Below are 17,089 nucleotides of genomic sequence, written 5' to 3'. Positions count from 1 at the left end.
TTAAACTTGACAAATCTGATAAACTTGAGTTGCTTCTAACAAATGCTTTAGAATGTCTGTCTACTAATGGAAAACAGCTGGGTGAAAGGTTTAGTTAAGTGTTTTCTGGTTCCGAAGCAGATGAGAAATGCTTTAATACTTTCAAAGCACTGTGTTAAATGTGCGTGGCATTATGGTAATTGGAGGATCTGGCTTTAGAAGATAAAGCAAGCGGGCTTGGAATATCACTTGGTAGGCTGCTATCTTAGTGTAAGCTGTTATCACTTGTAACTCATGGTAGGGTATTAACTTGTCAGAGCTGGTGTAAAAGTACTTTAGGAGATGTTTTCAAAGCACCCTTTGGATTTAGATGCATCAGGGTTTAACCTTCTAAATCCTCAGTGCCTTTCAAAAGCTTCCCCTTCTATGTTTAATATGCAGTGATAGGGCACAGGAATTGGCTTATGGGTACACAAATGAGCAACTGCAAGATAAGTCGGGATGTAAAGAAGTAGTAGATCAGCTACTTTGCAGTAACAGGTGATGCTTATGCTTTTATTCTGAGGAGGCATATTGGTTCTACCTGTGATGTATTTGAAGTGGCACATGTCTGTTGTGTGGTGTCTGGCAGGTATAGGGCAGTTACCATTATCGTTACTTGTTAAGTGTATTTCCAAGGCAGCTCGGTAGCAATACATGCTAGTTAGTTACCAAATTCAGCCATGATCCTCTTGTCTGACAGAGCATATGCTCTCTCTGTTGCTCTGCCAGTAAATCATGCTGATGAGTTGAAGTCATGTTGAGGGGCATCACTGTCACAAATTAAATGCCTTTATCTTCCCCATTTTCTCTTCTTGTGCTGCAGGAATTCCGGACCTGGCTACGGGAAGAGTGGGGTCGAACTCTGGAAGACATCTTCCACGAACACATGCAAGAGCTCATTTTAATGAAGTTCATCTACACCAGCCAATATGAGTAAGGTCAACAGCTTTTCTGGGGGGAATTGAGGCTGCTGCAACTTGGAGACCACATTGGATCATTTGTTCTGAAGATAGGGTGCTTGCAATGGGCTTTAACAGCCAGAGGGATGTTGTGTCTCTGCAGGTTCTGTGCAAAGACACAGTGAAGCACAGTGCTTTCCAGTCATTTCACTGTGTTTAGTTTGGAGACAGAGCAAATACCCGTAGTCTCAAGAAGCTATCTGCTCAGTATCCATATTAGTAAGCACTATGTGCTTTGGAGTGTGCTAGGCAGGAATCAGTCAGTCCTGGAGAATGTGGTGGGTTTTAAACTGTCGCTTCCAGCTTCTAGTAGTTGGAACTAGATGATCTTTAAGGTCCCTTCCAACACAAACTATTATATGCTTCTGTGATAATAGCAGCCGCCTCACTGTAGCAAATGTTTAGTATGCTTCACTCTTGGGTTCTCTGAAAATCCCAAGGAGTGAGGAGGTTTACTGTGGTCTTTGTGCTGGAGCCTTCTGGTGTGCTGAGTACTGGTAGAGGGAAGTGAAGGGAGGGGAATGCTTGTATAGGTCTAAAGCAAAGTCTGTTGAGCTTGTTTGTATTGTGGAAAACACAGAACCCACCTCTCTCTTGTCAGCATCCCAAAGCTGTCTGGAGGAACTGACTGCAGACACATACCTCATGAGAGAGGGATTCTCTCTTAATCTCTCTAACATTTTGGTTTTTGCACAGCAACTGCCTGACATACCGACGCATCTACCTCCCTCCTAGTAGCCCTGATGACCTTATAAAGCCAGGTCTCTTCAAAGGAACCTATGGGAGCCATGGGCTGGAGATTGTCATGTTGAGCTTTCATGGGAAGAAAGCAAAGGGGACTAAAATCACTGTGAGTGCATTTGTCTTTCTCTCAGATGTTTGTTAAAGTATTCTCAATGTTATGGATCCATTGGAGAGGCCTTTGGAAGGTTGTTGTCACCCCAGATCCTGTTGCTTGTGGGGATTGATGCATCAGGTGAATCTTAACACATGCGGAGCAGCTAAAACATGCTGTTCTAAGTTTCTCCTGATGCCACCTGGCTCCCTTTTCCTGTCCTCTCCCTTCCAGCTGCTTTCTGTGAGCAGCTGGTAGCAGGTCACTGGAGATCACTTCCATCTATCTGAGGATTAGGTACCAAATGTTGGCAGCTTTTCACTAAGGCCAGGCTAGTGAGCTCCTTTCTCTCTGCAGGGAGGGATTCTGTCAAAATGCAGTTACAGCTTTGACTTTCTTTCACCCTTGCAAGTACAGCCTGACTTGCAGCTTTTAATTTAAAATTCTCTTTCTGGGAGGCAAAAGTCAGACGTGATGTAGACATCTCAGGGAGCAGCAAACAAGGTCCAAGAGGGGTTTTATTTTGTTGCCAGATTGGTGATTGTAGAATAGGGTGAACTATGCAGAAGTCAGATGGTGGACATGGGGAGGATACTGGTCTGAGCTCTGCAGCCAAGCTGTTGTTTTCTGTCTGTAGGGAGATCCCAACATCCCGGCTGGACAGCAGACTGTGGAGATTGACCTGGCGCATCCTCTGCACCTGCCTGACATTGAGAACCTTCGTGATTTCAGTGAGCTCTCTCGCATTGTCCTGGAGGTCCAGGAGCAGGTGCGTCGGGAAGAGCAGGAACAGGAACACCGGCAGGAGGAAGAGGACCCATCCCAGCCTGCTGCAAAGCCCTTGGGAGGAGAAGGTGCCGAGGGGGAAGACACCGCAGCAGGAACGGAGGGGTCAACCCAGGACAAGGCACCAGCTTCCCAGCCCTTCGTGCTGCCCATTGGAGTCATATCGAGGAATGAAGATTACCCCCGGACCTGCCGAATTTGGTAATGGGGGGTGGTGGGTTTAGAGCCTGGTCATGCCAGGCAGTTTTTGAAGCAGAAGGGGAGGGTGTATCTTTGAGATCTGTTCTGTTATTTGCTTGCCCGTTACCTGGATGTGGATCTCCCAGCCCCTTGTCCTCAGATTTTGTGCTGTCGCTGCCCTGCTAGGTGTTTATCCTGTTTCTTCTGAAGCAAGCACCTCTCCCATAATTCACCCATTCCCCTTCTTTTGTATGTGTTTTGCTTTCCAGAGCTGACCAGTTTCTGTATTTGAAGACCTGTTCAAGCAGCTTCCCATTCCTGTGTGTGTCATTTCTGTTCCTTGACTGTCAGAACACAGTGCTCTCTCCCACCCTTCCCTGACCTCTGGTACCTTGAGGCAAGCTCTGGAAGGTGCTGAGCACCCTAAGCAGTCAGTACAAGTATGCAGAGAGCCTTGTTGAAAGAGACCTGGGGTCAGTGAAGCAGCATACTAAATGAAGTGTGGAAAAAAAGCCCAAAAGCTGAGGCTTAGGCAGGTGACCTTCAGCCAAACATCTGTGCTCATGGAAAAACCTACCTATAGCTGGTTAATCCCCAAAGATCCCTGCTGTCACAACCGAGTTGTGTTTGAGTAAAACCCTGCTCCACCTGCTGCTTGCTTGGAGGTTAGGCTGACCTTTACTCCTCCCCAGCTCCAGTTAGACTTTCCTGCTGTTTAGATCATCCTTTCTCTCCCTTCCCTTAGGTTTATCACAAGGTTTGCCTTTATGGTCACTCTCTCAACATGCCTTTTCTGTGAGGATTGTCTGGGCTTTGGCTGATCCTTGAGTTGCAGGAGTAAATCTCAGGTGGATTATTGGGATGAATTACAGGAAAAAAACAGCCTCAGTGTGCAGGGGCTAGTTAGGATAGCCAAAAGCAGCAACCTCCAAGTAGCAGCTAAGAGTTTCTTTACTTAAAATGGTATCAACAGTGTTTTTTGCTGTGTGGTAAGAGCTGAGTATAAAACTGGCTGTTCTGTAGCACCTGGCAGTGTGTTTGACAACGGCTTGATCGTACTTTTGTTTTTTTTTTTTTCTTATGAAATGTGAGAACATCCATAATTACCTAACATCTTTTTTTTGCTGTTCTCCTTTGCAGTTATTATGGGACGGGGCTTATTGCTGGCCACGGCTTCACCAGCCCTGAGCGAACACCAGGTGTGTTTGTGCTCTTCGATGACGACCGCTTCGGATTCATCTGGCTGGACCTCAAGTCCTTCAGTCTCTACAGCCGGATCAAGGTGGCCTTCCAGAACGCCGACGCACCTTCCCGTGAGGCTTTCGATGAAATGCTGAAGAACATTCAGTCACTGGCTACTTGATGGGTAGTGATGGACAGGGCTAGGGGTTGCAAAGGCTGCTGCACTCCCCCAGCCAGAGCTTAGATGGGGATTCCTTGCTCTTGGTACCTCTGAAGAAAAGCATGCACTTTTAATAAAGCCTTTTTACCCCAAATGTACACATCCCGGTTAAAATATCCATGACTGTCCCTTCCTCCCTGCCATTCCACACTGCTCCCTAGCAGTTCTTGTTACCCGGTCTGTAACATAGCTTTGTATAGCTGAAGGGATCCTGCAGAGGAGGAAACAGACCTTTCATATTGCAGAAAACGAATGTATTGGAACAAAAGTAACTCGAGGTCAGAGTTGGGTCAGAAGAACATCTAATTGACAGGATGGACACAAGCCCTCTGCTCTGACCATTAGCAGTCTCCTGTGGAAAGAGCTCTTCTGCAAGGAGGAGACTCATTTAGAGCCTTTGCTACACTGTAGGATGATCTGTCCCCCTGGGAGACTGGCTTTACTGTCCTGAAAAGCTGTGTAGTCCCCAGCTGCAAACTGGGTGGCTGCTTAATGTCACCATTGACAAAGCATATCCTCCTCTCCAGAAACCTTTCTCTGGGTGCAGCATTGTTAAGAGAGGCTGGTGTAATACCTGCAGTCCTTGGTTTAGTCATTGCAGTGGGTGGTTTCCTTTGAGAATTTCCTTTGAGAATTTCCCTCAGCTTGGCAGCAAGGGGAGGATTCCCACTGTAAATGACAGTGTGTGTAGTGTTGCCCTGGATTCTGGAGCTTGATGGATGTGCTGTCCCTGGAGCTCCAAGTCTGGGTGTCTCCCTGAGCATGAAGGAGATTATTTTTCTTACAGCAGCTGGGTATGGAACTAGAAGTGACTGTAAATTGCAGATGCTGGTGCATTCAGATTGGCTTTGTACCTGAACGGTTAACCTCAGATCTTTAAAGTCGGTCTGAAAATGTAAAGGAAGAAGAAAAAAGAAAACCAACTGTGAAATAAGCCCAGCTGCAATCTGATGACTGCTGTCTGTGATGGGCAGCAGAAGGTGGGATGTGTCACTGGTACTGTTGTAGCTCCTTTCAGATGTCACTCTCATATCAGGTTGCCCTGTGAAGTCTGAAGGAGCACTGGGGGATTCTCCTAATATTGCAGTGGCTTGTTCTGGCATGTTTCACAGTTGATGCTGTCAGGTGGATGCTGCTTCTTTTCTCTTAAGAACCTTCTATTCCCTTTCTAGTTGTGCTTGTTTCATCCCGAAGGACTGCTGCTTTAACAGAAAGCTCTTGGGCTTAGTTTGTTTCTGTGATACCTGCATTCTCTGTGGCAGACCTGAGCTCCACTGAAAATGAGACCCTACCTTCCAGGTCTCTGCAGGCTGCGAAGCAGATTCCGTATTGACTGTTCTATTCAGGAAAATTCTGGCCAGTGCTAATGTACAGACTGTGAGTTGTGCTATAAAGCATCAGCACTTGCATCAGCGCCTGTTATTAATCCTGTGTAGAAAGAGGTGATAGGGACCCTTGTGTGGAGAGAAAAGAGCTGTTAGTAAGGAACGTCTTGGTTACATTCAAAATACATCCTTTGCTGCAGCTGCTCCATGGCTGTGATGATAAGCTCCATATTTATTCTCTTCCCGCTACCAGACAGATCTGTGTCTAACAAAACTCTGCCTTTATATCTTCTTCAGGTCTTGGTTTGTAAATGTGTCTCTACATGTGTACAGTCTGTACATGTCTGTAGTAGAATAAATTCTTCTATCTCTTCCTGATGTTTGGAGACAGCAAGAATAAGCGGGGTATATCCCTTCTTATTCTGGGCATCAATACTGGCATTATGGTCAGGTAACAGCCCTGCTATGGATGTTTTAGGATATATAACAGCAAGATGAAGGGCAGTATTGCTATCTGCATCTGTCAGATTCAGGTCAGCATCGTGCTGTAGCAGAATAGCCACACACTTTCCTTGCTGGCGCTGTACTGCCTTCATCAGTGGTGATCTGTTATCACTGTCAAAAAAGCTTAGCTTACACTTGTTTTCTATTAGGTATGTAACAACATCAATTTGCACAAGCAAGATGCAGGGGTGTCTGCTCTGCCTTGTCCCACCCATCGATGCTGTGCTTCTTCAACCCCCGGGCCAGGAAGGGAAAATTCAGACCCCTTCTGTGGAGAAGTTTCAGTCACAGCCTGGTTTCACTGCGAGCAGCTTTTATTCTTGCTCTCACAAGGGCTTTTAGCCATTTCTGGCTCTTGAATGTTCGCTCAAGCTGCGTGAGAACCGAGTCTCCAGCAGAGACTTGGAGCAGAAGGTCACGTCACTCACAGGATTAATTCCTGTCTCCTTGAATATAGTTTTACAAACCTCTGGGAATTTGAAGGTTGATTTGGGGCACTTGTTCCTTTGTTTCCTACTGCTTTGTCGGTAGTGGAAAACCTGCCTCAGTGTTAGAGGTGAGGATGTGAAGTGCGATTACCATTCTAGTGAACAAGCTATAAAAAGCAGGTTGTTTCTGAGCAGCCTGTTAGAGGTGTTCCTGTTGTCATCAGCAGAGGGTAGAGCTGACTTGGACCTGACCCCAACACGTAAGGCTGTGAGAGAGGAAGGGTGGCAGTTCTCTGAGCCTTGGTGCATGGGCAGGAAGGTGAGCTGAAGCAAAAATTGGGCAGCTCAGCGTTTTGCTGAGCCAGGTTCTGAGCTGTGTGCAGAAGAACAACTCTTCTTAAGCATAACCTTAATGCTTAATCTTGCAGACACAGGTTTCCAGCTCGATGAAAGCAGATTTCTGGGATACCTAAAGACATTAGGAGTCTGTTTGGCGTCTGGTGGCCACTTTGTCTTGGAGCTTGCTGTTAGGCTGGTGCAGCCAGTACGTTGACTGCTTTGTGTTCTGCCTAGCTGCCTCAAGGGATGAGAGAGGTCCCCTTGGGCAGCTGTTTCAATTTCTTGTTCCCAAAATCAGCTCTGCTTCAGCTTCAGATTTGCATTGTGGATTCCTCCTTCCCTCGATGTCCCTGCTCACCCAAAAGAGATAAAAATCCTGAAGTTTTATGTAACTGATTTAATAGTTTTTACTTTTTGTTTTTTAAAGTAAGAGTGAAAATCCAGACTGCATTGAATGCACTGTGAGCACTTGGCCTGAGACCTGCCTCAATGTTTCCTAAGAACAGACACTGCTTTTGTACCTACTCTCCTCACTGTAACCTGCTGTGGTGGGTTAGTGGAGTGTAAAGGTGGTGTAGGTATGCTCCACTGATGTATCACAGGATGTTTTTAGTAGTTGTTACCTGCAGCTTAAAGTCCCCTTGATACCAGGAGTCTATTGGGGATTGCAAACCTATGGTAGCAGTTGGCGTTTTGCTCAGTGCTGGGTACAGGTCTGCTTTGTCACTTGGATGAGGACCTGTTGGTTGGCTGTTGGCACAGGTTGTGCATCTACTGTTCTCCAGACTAAGACAGTTGTTCTGCTTGTAGCTTGTCCCTTCCAAACCTTTGTAGTGGCAGTGGTAAGGGTCTCCTTTTTGAAGGTGGGACCTGCTTGGGTGGCTGGAGAGAAGGGCTTTGCAGAGAACTGATTGCCTCTTGCAGGAACTTCTCATAGCTCAGCTTTGCCCCTGTAGTAGCATCTTTTTATTTATAGCATACCTGGTTGGCCTCAAAATGTCAGTGTGCTAGTCCTGATTAAAGCAAAACTGCTGATACCCTGTGGCTTTATTCTGTCTAGAGCAAAGGCAGTGAAAGTAGCAAATTTTGTATTAATACTCCTCCTCTGCCTTCTCTTATCACCTTCTGCTCCTCAAAGCCTGGCAGGCTTTTGTGGCATATCGGAAGAAAATTTCCTCTGATGTGACTTAGGGCGAAGAAAGCTATTGAGAGGGTGAATCTGGAGAGATTGGCATCAATGCTCTGGGTGCTCTTGTGCCTTTGCTGGTTCCTTTGTGCATGACTACATCAGTGTTTCCAGAGGAAAGCAGAATAGAATCATAGAATGGTTTGGGTTGAAAAGGACCTTAAGATCATCCAGTTTGAACCCCTGCCATAGGCAGGGATGCCTTCCACTAGACCAAGTTGCTCCAAGCCTCATCCAGCCTGGCCTTGCACACTGCCAGGGATGGAGCATTTACCACTTCTTTGAGCAACCTGTGCCAGTGCCTCACCACCCTCACAGTGAAGAACTTCTCTCTTATATCTAACCTGAACTTCCCCTGTTTCAGCCTAAACCCATTCCCCCTTGCCTTGTTGCTACAGTCCCTGATGAAGAGTCCCCCCCCAGCATCCTTGTAGGCCCCCTTCAGATAAGTAGCAGCTCTGAAAGTTTTGGGAAGAGGGGAATGAAGAGGTGTGCAGCCAGATGTGGCAGCAGGCGGTTTGGATCTGTGCATCGGCCAAGGGGGTTGTGGCTGCAGCCCTGGTCCTGCCTTCCCTTGTGGTGCCTGTGGAAGCAGTGCTAACAGCACAGTGTTTTCATAGAATCATAGAATTAGGGTTGGAAAGGACCTTAAGACCATCCAGTTCCAACCCCCTGCCGTGGGCAGGGACACTACACACTAGACCATGTCACCCAAGACTCTGTCCAACCTGACCTGTACTTTTGTACTTGTTCATGTTTGGTACGGGCTCCACCACCTCCTTGCATCCCCTGTTTGTTCCCTACTTGTCCAGCTTGCTGCGATAATTCTGTGAGCTGTTGACAGGGATAATGTGTGGTGGTGCCTTGCAGATGGTGATAAATTTCTGGTGCTGATGTGTCCTTGTCCTGTTCGCTCTGTAGAAAAACCTTGGGGATAGTTTGCTTTATTTCTTGATCCCAGATGGGTGTGAAGTGCTGGGGAAGATGGAAAACAACTTGTCAGGGGTAGGAATACTCTTGGCAGAAGCCTTTTGGACTAAAACGCTAGCAATTAGGTTGCAGAGCAGCATTGCCCTAGTTGCCACAGCAAGACCTTAGGTTTCATTCTAGCTGAGAAACAATATGCAAGTGACTGGCTTACGTTCTTGGGCTGTGTTGTGCTCCTAGAGCGTGCTTTTGGAGTTGTCAAAACCCATGGGTTTGGCCAGCTGGAAAACCAAAGTATCAAAGATCCTCATCCCGCCTGTTTGTTTGCCTTGGACCTGACTTCATAGCTATAAAAGTGCTGTGATCGGGTGTTGGGGTTTTAGGAGACTCACTGCAGTCCACGTGGACTCATCAGGCTTTTTGTTTTACTGAGGAGAAGGAAAGAGGACGGAATTACTTGTAACTTTGGCTGTCAGCTTCCTGCTAACAGTGAACAGTGCAGTACTGCCATGGCTGCTCTGGAATGGGACAGCAGAGGTTGGATGGCAGTGAGGTAGGAAACTTGTAATGGGGATATAGCCAATTCAGGTTGGAAGGTGTTCTTGGAGTTGTAAGCTACCAGGAAAAAAACAAAATGCAGCTGGCTCAATGTTTACTTTTAAACAAGGGTGACTTTTTATTGCTTCCTATTCATTTTAAACTAGTGGAACTTAATGGGGGTGTTGGGTGTTGTGTGGAGCTGGGTTGTATAATCTCAACTTGCTAGTTTAGGAAATGATAATATATTAACTCTGTCTTGTAGCTGGTTGCTCACGTGGCCAATAATTTTCTGTTGCATTCAGCTGCCAAAGGATTATGTGCTGGCCTTCCCTGCGGGCCAAGCACACAGCGTAACTTACCAGTTGGACAGTGAAAGATTTGAGAGGTGTGATCAGGAGGTGGAGTGGAAGATAAGTTACCAAACTGTGAGTGCCACTGACCTTTTTTGTGTGTGTGCGTGCTGAATTATGATTCTGTTCTTTGTTTGGATTGCAGTATTTTTAATTTTGGGGGAAAAAGCACTCAGATCAACTGTGTTCATTAGCTTAATTAAAACAATCTGCACTTTTTTTGATTGATTAATAATCCTACATCTCTGTTTCCATGTGTGTTTTGTACTCACTACTTCAAGGTTACACCAGTGGATTAATCTGGGCATCTGCTGTAGGCTTTGTGTATATGTAACTCTCTATACTTCTTAAAAATGAAGGTAAAACATCAGATCCATGTTCCATGTAGAGCATAGTGCAGAGGAAAAAGGTGAGCTTTTCTTTCGGAAAGGCTGTTTGACATCAAACACCGTGGTTTCATGTCACGGATACCCCTGTGGAACATGGTAACTGTAGTTTAAACAGCTCACCTGTCTGAGTTGTTTTGCTTGTCCTTCTGTTTGTGGGTTTTGAGAGGAACAGGCTGGATAAAAGCTAGATGTGACTTTGCAACACTTTGCCTACTTCATCCCAGCTATCAGAAAGCTGAGCAAAACGCGTGTGTTACTTTTACACCTGATCATTGTTACCCAAGGAGCCTTTTCCAGTTTCAAATAATAAAAAGCAAAGTTTTGTGAACTTACTTCTGTTTGCTTCTTCTTCCTCTGTTGTTCCAAAGGGAAGTGGGCGACGAGTTCCAGCCTCCTGACGTGCAGCAGTCTGTCTTCCACCACGTCGTAAGAATTAATTTTCCCTCATTTGGATAATTGATGAGCAGTTGAACTGATTTCCTGAAGATGCGAGGCACTCACCCCCACACCTCATGCTGCAAAATCCAGCTTCCCTTGTCCTATTTATGTTTGTTCCCCCTGCATCTACCTAGGAGTGCCTGTAGTACCTGGCTCCTTCCAACAGCAGATCCTGGGGCTGGCAGAACTAACGACCTGAGCCTTGACCAAGTCTTTCTGCCTTCCAAGCCGTAGCTTTCTCTTTCCAAAAGGAAGCATGGAAGCACATGGTAGTCCTGAATTTAGGGGGTCTTTCTTCATGCTTCCTTTGGTTTGGTCTGAAATAGATCAGTTGACACAAAACTAACATGAGGGGGAGACAGTGTGATGGTGTAAGCCCCCTTCTTTATGGAATCTGGCTAACCTGTCTGTATTCCTTACTCCTTTGTTCATGTTTCCCACACACCCCTTCAAATTCACACCCACCTCAGATCTGAACTGCTTTCATTGCTTTTCCAAAAGAGTGGCTGTGTTGAAATGGGAGACTTTGTGGTGTAAGTTCAGCCGCCACCAAGGAGCTGCTCATCTTGTGCCAGGGTGCACGGTGGAGTCCCCAGCTCTGTGCGAATGGCCTGAGCCTGTCTTTACTGGAGCAGATGTTGTGCTTCGAGCGTTGCAGCCCAGCTCTGCCAGTAAGTTTCTTGGCGGGTTATTACTATTTTTAAGAACAAACCTTGGCCGTGGGGCATTAAACTACCAAAGTTTACACATGAATTTTTAATCTGGAAACGGCTCTGCCTTGGTGCTGGCAGTTAGTCAAGGCCAGAGCACACGCTTAGAGCTCCTCAAGCGCAGTTTGCAATGAACGTGTGACCTCCTTTCCCCCCTGTTTGTTTTTGTTACCACCGCCGCTTTCCCCTAATGCCACGAGTTAATTTTCTGGTGCTAAAGGCACATCTGACCCCACTCCTTTATGTGAAGTGTTCTATATATAATCACGCAGTCGTTCAAGCCTTAGCAAGGGAGAATAGTGTAACACGCAGTAACTCCAACCATATGTTTGGCCTTCGAGGAGCACAAATGTAGTTTCTCAAGTGGCAGCGTTTCTGAACACCAACCACATGCACCTCCCGAATGCTGGCTTGCAGCCTCCCCTCTCCTTCCAAGGAAACTTGGAGATGTGAAGGTTCAGTGCTGGGCAGCCTAACACCTCCTGGAGAGGAGTGGGGCTAAGCCTCATTAGACCTCCTTTGCTGCAGCCCCTCGCCAAGGGGTAAGGAGATATCCATGATCTGGATGAGCTGTTCCTCAGCAGGTGGGTTGTTCCTCCCAGCTCGATGATGGATGAACTGCTTTTTCCATCTGCTAGGGGTGAAGTCCTCAGTGTCAGGGGCAGTTATGGGCTTTTAACTGTGCAACAGGCAGGAGGTTGTCTCATAGTTGTTAGCTTAGAAACTATGGCCATGCAAGGGTAGATTTTTCCCTCTTTGGGCAGATGATTGCTGTGAATAGGCACATCCTATGGTGGTTTGGGGCTGTGTTTGCAGCTGGATCTTCATCCCCTCTTAGGTCTGTGTCTCTTCTGTGCCAAAGAGGCCACCACTGCCATTTGTGGCGATGCTGCTTCTTGCTACTTGGCTTGTTTCTAAAGCAAGGCTTCGGTGCCTTAACACAGAGCCTGTTGGTTCCACTCAGGAAGGAAGGAAGGTAGGTGTTCATTCTCAGTGCTGCAAGTGTGTGGCTGAAAACCCGTTCCCTGTGAGTCCCAACTGCTGGCAGCAGCTGGAGACCTTACACTGGGGTAAGGATGGGGTGCGGAAGTGGCATCAATTTTGCCATTCCCGCTCAATGCAATCCTTCTGCCTTTCTGCTCAATGCTGGTTTTATTTTTGGCTCTTTTCAGATGAGCACTGCTGGGCTGGGCTGTATTCTCATGCCAACTGGCCTGGCAAGCCAAGCTGTGTTTGGTCCAGATGTTGTGTAAGCTTATCCAGAGCATCAGCACCCTTGAGCTGTGTGAAACACTGTCTTGCACACTGCCTGGTCTCCGTGCTCCCTAGGGAATGGGCTGGAACAAAGGCTTTCGTTCAGTGCCACTTGGGAGGGTTGAATTTCTCACTGTTCTGTGCTTGTCAGCCATTTGGTTTACTCTGAGGCCTTTCCTTCCTGTGAGAAGGAAGCAGCATCTGCCTTCCCTTCTGCAGGAGGGGATGGAGGGGACAGATCCACACCATCACTCTCGGGGGCTGTGAGTCCATGCTGAGTCCAGGGACCAGGGGCAGAGGGAGGAACTTTACCCACTTCACTCTGTGCTCCAAGCGCTGCTGATTCCCACTTTCCAAATCATGTGGAGAAATGTCTGGCTGTCCAAACCAGGGTGTGCCCTCTCCTCTTTGCCTCTCTCTCTGCTGCACAGGCATTGAGGATGATGAGCAATTTGCAGTGTGTTTTGCTCACCCCGCTTCCCAGCAGTGCTTTGTTTTTTCCTCCTCTTCCCAGTGCAAAAGGTTAATTAGTACCAAGCTCTACGTGGCTAATTAAAGACTCCTGAGCTATTTCTGCTGTTCCCTGGAGCTGTCACCCTCTGGCTCTCTCACTGCCAGCTCCTGGATCACCGAGGTTCTGTCCTGCGCTTTTGGGACCAGGATTTAATGTCACATCGCCCCCATTGAACCCCACTTTGGGAATCACCCCCCCCCCTTGAATCCAGGGTCCCCATCCCAACCTCCTGGCTCCAGGAAGCGCTGCAGCCATGCTGGCCTATGCTGCCCCGCGGCCGCCAGGGGGCGCCCAGAGACTGGGCACGGGCACGCTCGGGACAGCGCACCCGGGACCGGGCACCGAGGGGACCGGGGACTTCCGGAGCATCCGTAACCCCCGATGGGGACACTGGGGGCACCCACAGGGACCCAGCACGCCACGGGGGACCCAGCACCCTCAGGGTGCTCTGCCACTGGTCTCCACTTTTGCCCCGTGGGGGACTTGTGGACCTCGGCTTTACCAACCTCTACGCCTGGAGGATGCCTGGTCCAGGGGGATATGGGGATGATGCTTTCTCCCACCAACATCCAGTGGGAAGTGCTGAGCTGGTTAAAGAGGCACTGACCTCTCTGGGAACACAGCATGGGATGAACCAGAATGCTGGTGCGAAGGGTAAGGGAGAGTGGTGGGAGTCTGTGGCCACCAGCCATTGTGTCTCTGGTTTGTCCAATAAGTGGCTTGTTTGATGTGCTTACTTCCCTGCTGCCTGCTCTGTCCCACTGACCATCAGTCCAGGCTGCTGGAACAACCCCCAGTGCAAGCAGGGTCCAGGTTGTATGGAGCCAGAGTGACAACAACGATGTTCCTATCGTGGCTGGGTCTCCCATTGGGGCCCATGGGCTGCTGTGGGGCCAGGCTGGAGCATCTCTCCTGCTCACCCACCAATGCACCCTTCCCCATGCGTTCCAGGTGAGCCGGTTCTCATCAGCACATTCAGTCTGTCGCTTGCCAAAGCCACCTCAGCCACTGCGAAGGTTTTGTGTTCAAAAGCAGCCATTGAGGATGCAGCTGCTTTAAATCTGTGTGTGAGTTCTCTCCCTGTCAGCCCTCAGGTCTCACCTCTCTTGCAAATGCTCTTCTCTGTGGCTCACTTCTCCCTGGGGCTTTTCTCACCTTCTCATCCCTTTCCTCACCTCCAGGAACCCAAATTAGTCACGGACTAGGGCAGGTCTCACAGCTCACCCCGGTGCCTGCAGTCGCTGCTCTTCTCATGGAGCTCCATTTGATCCTGTGTCCCTCAACCCTCATTACTGTAATACCTGAGGCCTAGAGCAAGTGTCCTTCTGGCACTGACCTTGTTACCTGCTCCACTGCATTTATCCCACCCTTGCTCCCAGCATATTAGGAGGGTGATTTGCAGCCAAATGCCTGATATCCCTTAATCCCAGCTGGAAGAAGGCAAGCTCCTGTTATCTGTCACTGCATCAGCAGTGCTAGGGCTGCCTGGCTCAGCCCCCTGCATGTTGCTGCTAATTAAAAACAAACGAGGAGGGGGATGGCTGGCAAATGATGCTGGATGGATCCGCTCCATTTAGGAGATCTGTGAGATGCTCGGGTAAATAATGTGAAAATGTGATTTTCTGCCACTCTAGGAAGAAGAGGAGATGATGTGTGCCCCTTTCTGAGCATCTTGCTTGCTGCAGAGAGGAGAAGCCTGCCTCCGCTGGGACCCTTCCCAAAGGCTCCCACATGGATAACGCGTTTGATTCATCCACGACCACATCTTGGCTCGTGATGGTTTGTTAGGGAGAAGGTGCCAAATTGGCCTTCTACTGCACGGTGCCTGACACAAGGGCAGCTGGAGGCAATCACCAGCCGGGGGGGGAGCCTCCTCCTGTCCAAAACAAGCAGATAAGGGCAGCAATGAGGAAAAATAGGGCCGAGAGCAGGCAGGCAGCTGGGAACCAGGCAGCAGGGGCCGTACCCCGGCCCCCCCATGCACACAATTCCCCTCTCCCTCTTTGTTTTCTCTAATTGCACAGTGGGGCCTGCCGGGCACAGCCTGTTTCTTTACTCCACATGGGTACAAAGCTCTGTGGAATGGGGCTGGAACGTGCTGACCTGGGAATAAAGGCCATAGAAGAGGGATAGAACCGGTTTCGGCTTCCCTGGGGAACAATGCTCGGCCTCTCAGCAGGACATGGCCATGATGGTAACTATGCTCTCGTGTGCTTTGCTCCCAGGGGGTATGGAAGGGCTGCTCCCATGGGAACGCTGCCCATGGAACAGAGTGGGATGGGTCCTCCCACCCCAGCTACCCCAGGGCACCCCTGAACCCCTTGGGATGGATGGGAAGCGTTGGGGCAGCACCACAAACAGCCAGGGCAGGGGTCTGAGCTGATTTAATGCTTTTCTTTAAGCCCTTTGGGTGGGATCTTGGCTTCTCCCACCCTGCATGGGTGCAAATCTCCTTTCGCAACCCTTTCCTTGCCTGCGGCTGGGTTGTTTCACATCTGAGAGGGCTCAAGGTGGAATTACAGCATTACAGACAAAGCCTTAATATAATCTTCCCTGCATGAACAGCGTTGCAGGGGGAAGGCACAGAGAATGTTCTGCAGAGCAGGGCTTCCAATAAGGCAAGCTGCAGCTCAGGATGTATGCTGAATTGCTTCATCACCACTCCTAATGGCTTAACCAACACGATCCATATTCATAAATCAAAACAGGAGCAGGAGCGACCTCTGTTCAGCTCTGCTGCCGAGCTGTGATGCATCCAGAAACAAGGGCAGGTTATATATTGCAGGCAGCAGCTCTGTATATATCTTCTGCAGCTGCCACAACTTGGCCTTCGTATTAACTGAGCCTAAGGAGAGGCGATACAATCAGATCTGTCTGTTGGCGTCTGAAGGATTAGCTGAGTCAACCAGGAAAAAGCTGAGCTAATTTATTATGCTATTTTCAGTTCTGAAATGTACCGTGGATGTAATTTCACCCTCAATTACAGACCCCACCGTCCTACAGAATGTAATTATCAAAAACGTTCTTTTTTCCTGCTGTATTTAGTGTTTGGATTTGGGCACCGCGGCGGCAGCTCCGCAACCAAGGCTCTCTGATGAGATCTGGGAAGTGGAACCAGCAGAGACATGAAATGAATGGATCTGTTCTCTCCGGCCAAGGAAAACGTGGTGCAGGGAGGAGAGTGTCACAGATGTGTTGGCAGAAGGACCTGGCAGACCCTGCAGGACCGAATCAGCTGCGGCTTCTTCTGCCCCTCTGAGGATGGAGAATTCCCCATTTTCCACCCCGAACCCCTCAAAGTGTCTTTGGAAAGCCCAGGACGAAGTCTGGCTTTTTGCAGCTGCCCTTTAGGTATCTTAAACGTGCTGGAGAGGGACTCTTCATCAGGGACTGTAGTGGTAGGACAAGGGGTGATGGGCTTAAACTGAAACAGGGGAAGTTCAGGTTGAGTGTAAGGGAGCTCTTCCCTGTGAGGGTGCTGAGGCGCTGGCACAGGGTGCCCAGAGAAGCTGTGGCTGCCCCATCCCTGGCAGTGTTCAAGGCCAGGTTGGACACAGGAGCTTGGAGCAAGCTGCTCTAGTGGAAGGGGTCCCTGCCCGTGGCAGGGGTTGGAGCTGGATGGGCTTTAAGGTCCATTCCAACACAAACCATTCTATGATTCTATCTCCCCCCTGAGCCAGGCGAGCATCCCTCAGTGCACCAGCACCAGCCCCAAACCCTCTGGTATCCCTGGCTGGACCCTCCACAGCATCAAACCACCCCCAAACTGATGCCTGCTCTCCAGGACAGGCTCTCCATCAGCAGCAAGGGCAGAGCTGCCTCCCTGCCACAGCCAGCCCGGGCTCGCAGCACCCAATGCCCTTCGGCATCTGCAGGTGGATGCGTTTCAACCGCCCTGATTTAACTCCCCCTGCAAATCTGTGCTGGCAATGGCAACACCACCAAGGGCCGGCTGCAGGGTGGTGCATTGAGGACATCTCCTAGGAAATAAACCACTCAAAG

At 48.9% G+C, this 17,089-nt stretch overlaps 1 protein-coding gene and 1 long non-coding RNA gene across 5 annotated transcripts in view; both read left to right on the top strand.

The window, feature by feature from the left end:
• FBXO31 (F-box protein 31) overlaps positions 1-10,503 on the top strand; it is a 28,101-nt gene extending 17,598 nt beyond the window's left edge. For all 3 annotated transcript variants that reach the window (XM_057432947.1, XM_057432946.1, XM_057432948.1), the window contains 4 exons: positions 845-954; positions 1,677-1,830; positions 2,453-2,802; positions 3,922-10,503. In XM_057432947.1, the coding sequence (XP_057288930.1) occupies positions 845-954; positions 1,677-1,830; positions 2,453-2,802; positions 3,922-4,144 (837 nt within the window). In that variant the 3' untranslated portion in view covers positions 4,145-10,503. The remainder of the gene's footprint in view (positions 1-844; positions 955-1,676; positions 1,831-2,452; positions 2,803-3,921) is intronic.
• A 3,515-nt stretch (positions 10,504-14,018) lies between these two features.
• Positions 14,019-16,687, top strand: LOC130611803 (uncharacterized). Of its 2 annotated transcripts, none has more exons than XR_008975319.1 (3): positions 14,019-14,150; positions 15,112-15,281; positions 16,133-16,687. It is a non-coding gene; the product is annotated as an uncharacterized LOC130611803 (long non-coding RNA). The 2 variants fall into 2 exon arrangements; XR_008975318.1 differs by having other exon boundaries at positions 14,050-14,154.
• Positions 16,688-17,089: the final 402 nt, after the last annotated feature.

This window comes from Pezoporus wallicus, unplaced genomic scaffold, assembly GCF_028554395.1.
Source record: "Pezoporus wallicus isolate ANWC-B61680 ecotype Strahan unplaced genomic scaffold, APGP_CSIRO_Pwel_v1 contig_14112, whole genome shotgun sequence".
In the NCBI taxonomy this organism is placed as follows: domain Eukaryota; kingdom Metazoa; phylum Chordata; class Aves; order Psittaciformes; family Psittacidae; genus Pezoporus; species Pezoporus wallicus.
The sequence above is the reverse complement of the archived record's forward strand: the minus strand, read 5'-3'. Positions and strand labels throughout refer to the sequence as shown.